General features: G+C 59.6%; 1 protein-coding gene across 1 annotated transcript in view; it reads right to left on the bottom strand.

Annotated features, from left to right (window-relative positions):
* Nucleotides 1-480: 480 nt before the first annotated feature.
* The window catches only part of LOC114073317 (protein Wiz-like), a gene marked incomplete at its 3' end in the record, with an annotated part of 9,132 nt that continues 7,242 nt past the window's right edge, over nucleotides 481-2,370 (bottom strand). The window contains exons 5-6 of the mRNA XM_027911092.1: nucleotides 2,207-2,369; nucleotides 481-932 (exon numbers count right to left, since the gene is read on the bottom strand). Of these exons, the coding sequence (XP_027766893.1) occupies nucleotides 481-932; nucleotides 2,207-2,369 (615 nt within the window). The remainder of the gene's footprint in view (nucleotides 933-2,206; nucleotide 2,370) is intronic.

The following is a 2,370-nucleotide window of genomic DNA, read 5'->3' as shown; positions in this document are numbered from 1 at the left end:
GAGGAGGAGGAAGAAGAAGAGGAAGAGGAAGAGGAAGAGGAAGAGGAAGAGGAAGAGGAAGAGGAAGAGGAAGAGGAAGAGGAAGAGGAAGAGGAAGAGGAAGAGGAAGAAAAGAAGGAGGAGGAAGAGGAGGAAGAAAAAGGAGGAAGAGGAGGAGGAAGAGGAGGAAGAAAAAGGAGGAAGAGGAGGAGGAAGAGGATGCAGAAGGAGGAAGAGGAGGAAAACAGAGGAAAAGGAGGAGGAAGAAGGAGGAAAAAGAGGAACAACACCCCAGTGCCCTCTCCTGCAGGGATTGTCCCAGACCCAGTGCCCTTCCCACAGGGATTGCCCCACATCCCACTGCCCTCTCCTGCAGGGATTGTCCCAGATTCCAGCACCCTCTCCTGCAGCGATTCCCCCAATCCTTTTCCAACACCCCACTGCCCTTCCCACAAGGATTCTCCCCCCACTCTCCCCACCCCCCCATGCCCTTCTTCCCCCCCGGAATCCCCTCCTCTCCCCGCACTCACTGCTGATGTTGGAGCGCTGGTGCTCCTCCAGCTTGACCAGCGACAGCGGCGACGTGATCAGGGCCCTCTCGCCCGCCCCGTCCAGCATCTTGGCGGGGTCGCCGTGGGGCAGCTCCCCGGGGAGCCCCTTGCCCAGGAAAGCCACCCCCGCGGGCTGCAGCCCCAGGGGGCCGCCCCGGTGCTCCCGGCCGTGCCCCGAGTTGCGGAACTTCTTGGAGAAGGGCCGGCCCCCCTGGATGTAGCTCCGGTAGGCACCGGCCTTGTGCGGGCGGTGCCGGATCCACTCGCGCAGGGTCTCGATGGGGGAGCCGTTCACGCACCACTCGGTGACCCCGAACTGGCGCAGGTGGGCGCGGGCGTGGCTCGCCAGGGCCTTGCGGTTCTCGAAGTACAGCCCGCACAGCTCGCAGCACGCCTCCGAGGCTGGGGGATGAAACACAGGGAATAACGGGAATTACACGGGATATGGGATAAAAGGACAGCCCGCACAGCTCGCAGCACGCCTCCGAGGCTGGGGGATGAAATACAGGGAATAACGGGAATTACATGGGATATGGGATAGGGAATGTGGGACAGAACTACAGCCCGCACAGCTCACAGCACGCCTCTGAGGCTGCAGGAATTACAGGAAATAACGGGAATTACAGGGAATATGGGATAGGGAATGTGGGACAGAAGTACAGCCCGCACAGCTCGCAGCATGCCTCCGAGGCTGGGGGATGAAACACAGGGAATAACGGGAATTACACGGGATATGGGATAAAAGGACAGCCCGCACAGCTCGCAGCATGCCTCCGAGGCTGCAGGAATTACAGGGAATAACGGGAATTACACGGGATATGGGATAAAAGCACAGCCCGCACAGCTCGCAGCACGCCTCCGAGGCTGGGGGATGAAACACAGGGAATAACGGGAATTACACGGGATATGGGATAAAAGGACAGCCCGCACAGCTCACAGCACGCCTCCGAGGCTGGGGGATGAAACACAGGGAATAACGGGAATTACACGGGATATGGGATAAAAGGACAGCCCGCACAGCTCGCAGCACGCCTCCGAGGCTGGGGGATGAAACACAGGGAATAACGGGAATTACACGGGATATGGGATAAAAGGACAGCCCGCACAGCTCGCAGCACGCCTCCGAGGCTGGGGGATGAAACACAGGGAATAACGGGAATTACAGGGAATATGGGATAAAAGGACAGCCCGCACAGCTCGCAGCACGCCTCCGAGGCTGGGGGATAAAATACAGGGAATAACGGGAATTACACAGGATATGGGATAGGGAATGTGGGATATGGGATAGGGAATGTGGGACAGATGTACAGCCCGCACAGCTCGCAGCACACCTCTGAGGCTGTGGGATAACAGGAATTACAGAGGATATGGAATAGTCACAGGGACACCAAGGGGGAATGAGGGTACAGGGATACCCAGAGCCTCAGAGGCTGTGGGATAACCGGAATCAGGGATGGTATTTAAAATCCTCCATGGGATCAAAATTCCCAGTTTTCCACCTCTGGAATCACCCCGACCCCACTGGGGACCTGCTGATAGAGGGAACCCCCCCACTCAAGAGGCTCACTCGGCTCAGGGGACGCCCCGATCCCAAACCTCCCCTTCCCTCCCCACACTCCCCATCCCAACAATCCAATCCCGGGAATCCCCCCCCGGGAATCCCCCCCCTCACTCACAGGCCTTGTCGTGCAGAGCCTTGGCCTTGAAGGGCAGCTCGGGGGGGCCGAAGGCCTTGTGCTTGGATTCCCCGTGGGGGCCCAGCCGGTCGTCGGGAAGCGGCCGCTTGGGAGCCAGGAAGGCTCCGGGAGCTTTGGATCCCAGGGGCGTCAGCGCCAGGGCC

This window comes from Empidonax traillii, unplaced genomic scaffold, assembly GCF_003031625.1.
Source record: "Empidonax traillii isolate 1590-97213 ecotype Southwest subspecies unplaced genomic scaffold, ASM303162v1 scaffold6020:size9618, whole genome shotgun sequence".
Taxonomy (NCBI): domain Eukaryota; kingdom Metazoa; phylum Chordata; class Aves; order Passeriformes; family Tyrannidae; genus Empidonax; species Empidonax traillii.
The sequence above is the reverse complement of the archived record's forward strand: the minus strand, read 5'-3'. Positions and strand labels throughout refer to the sequence as shown.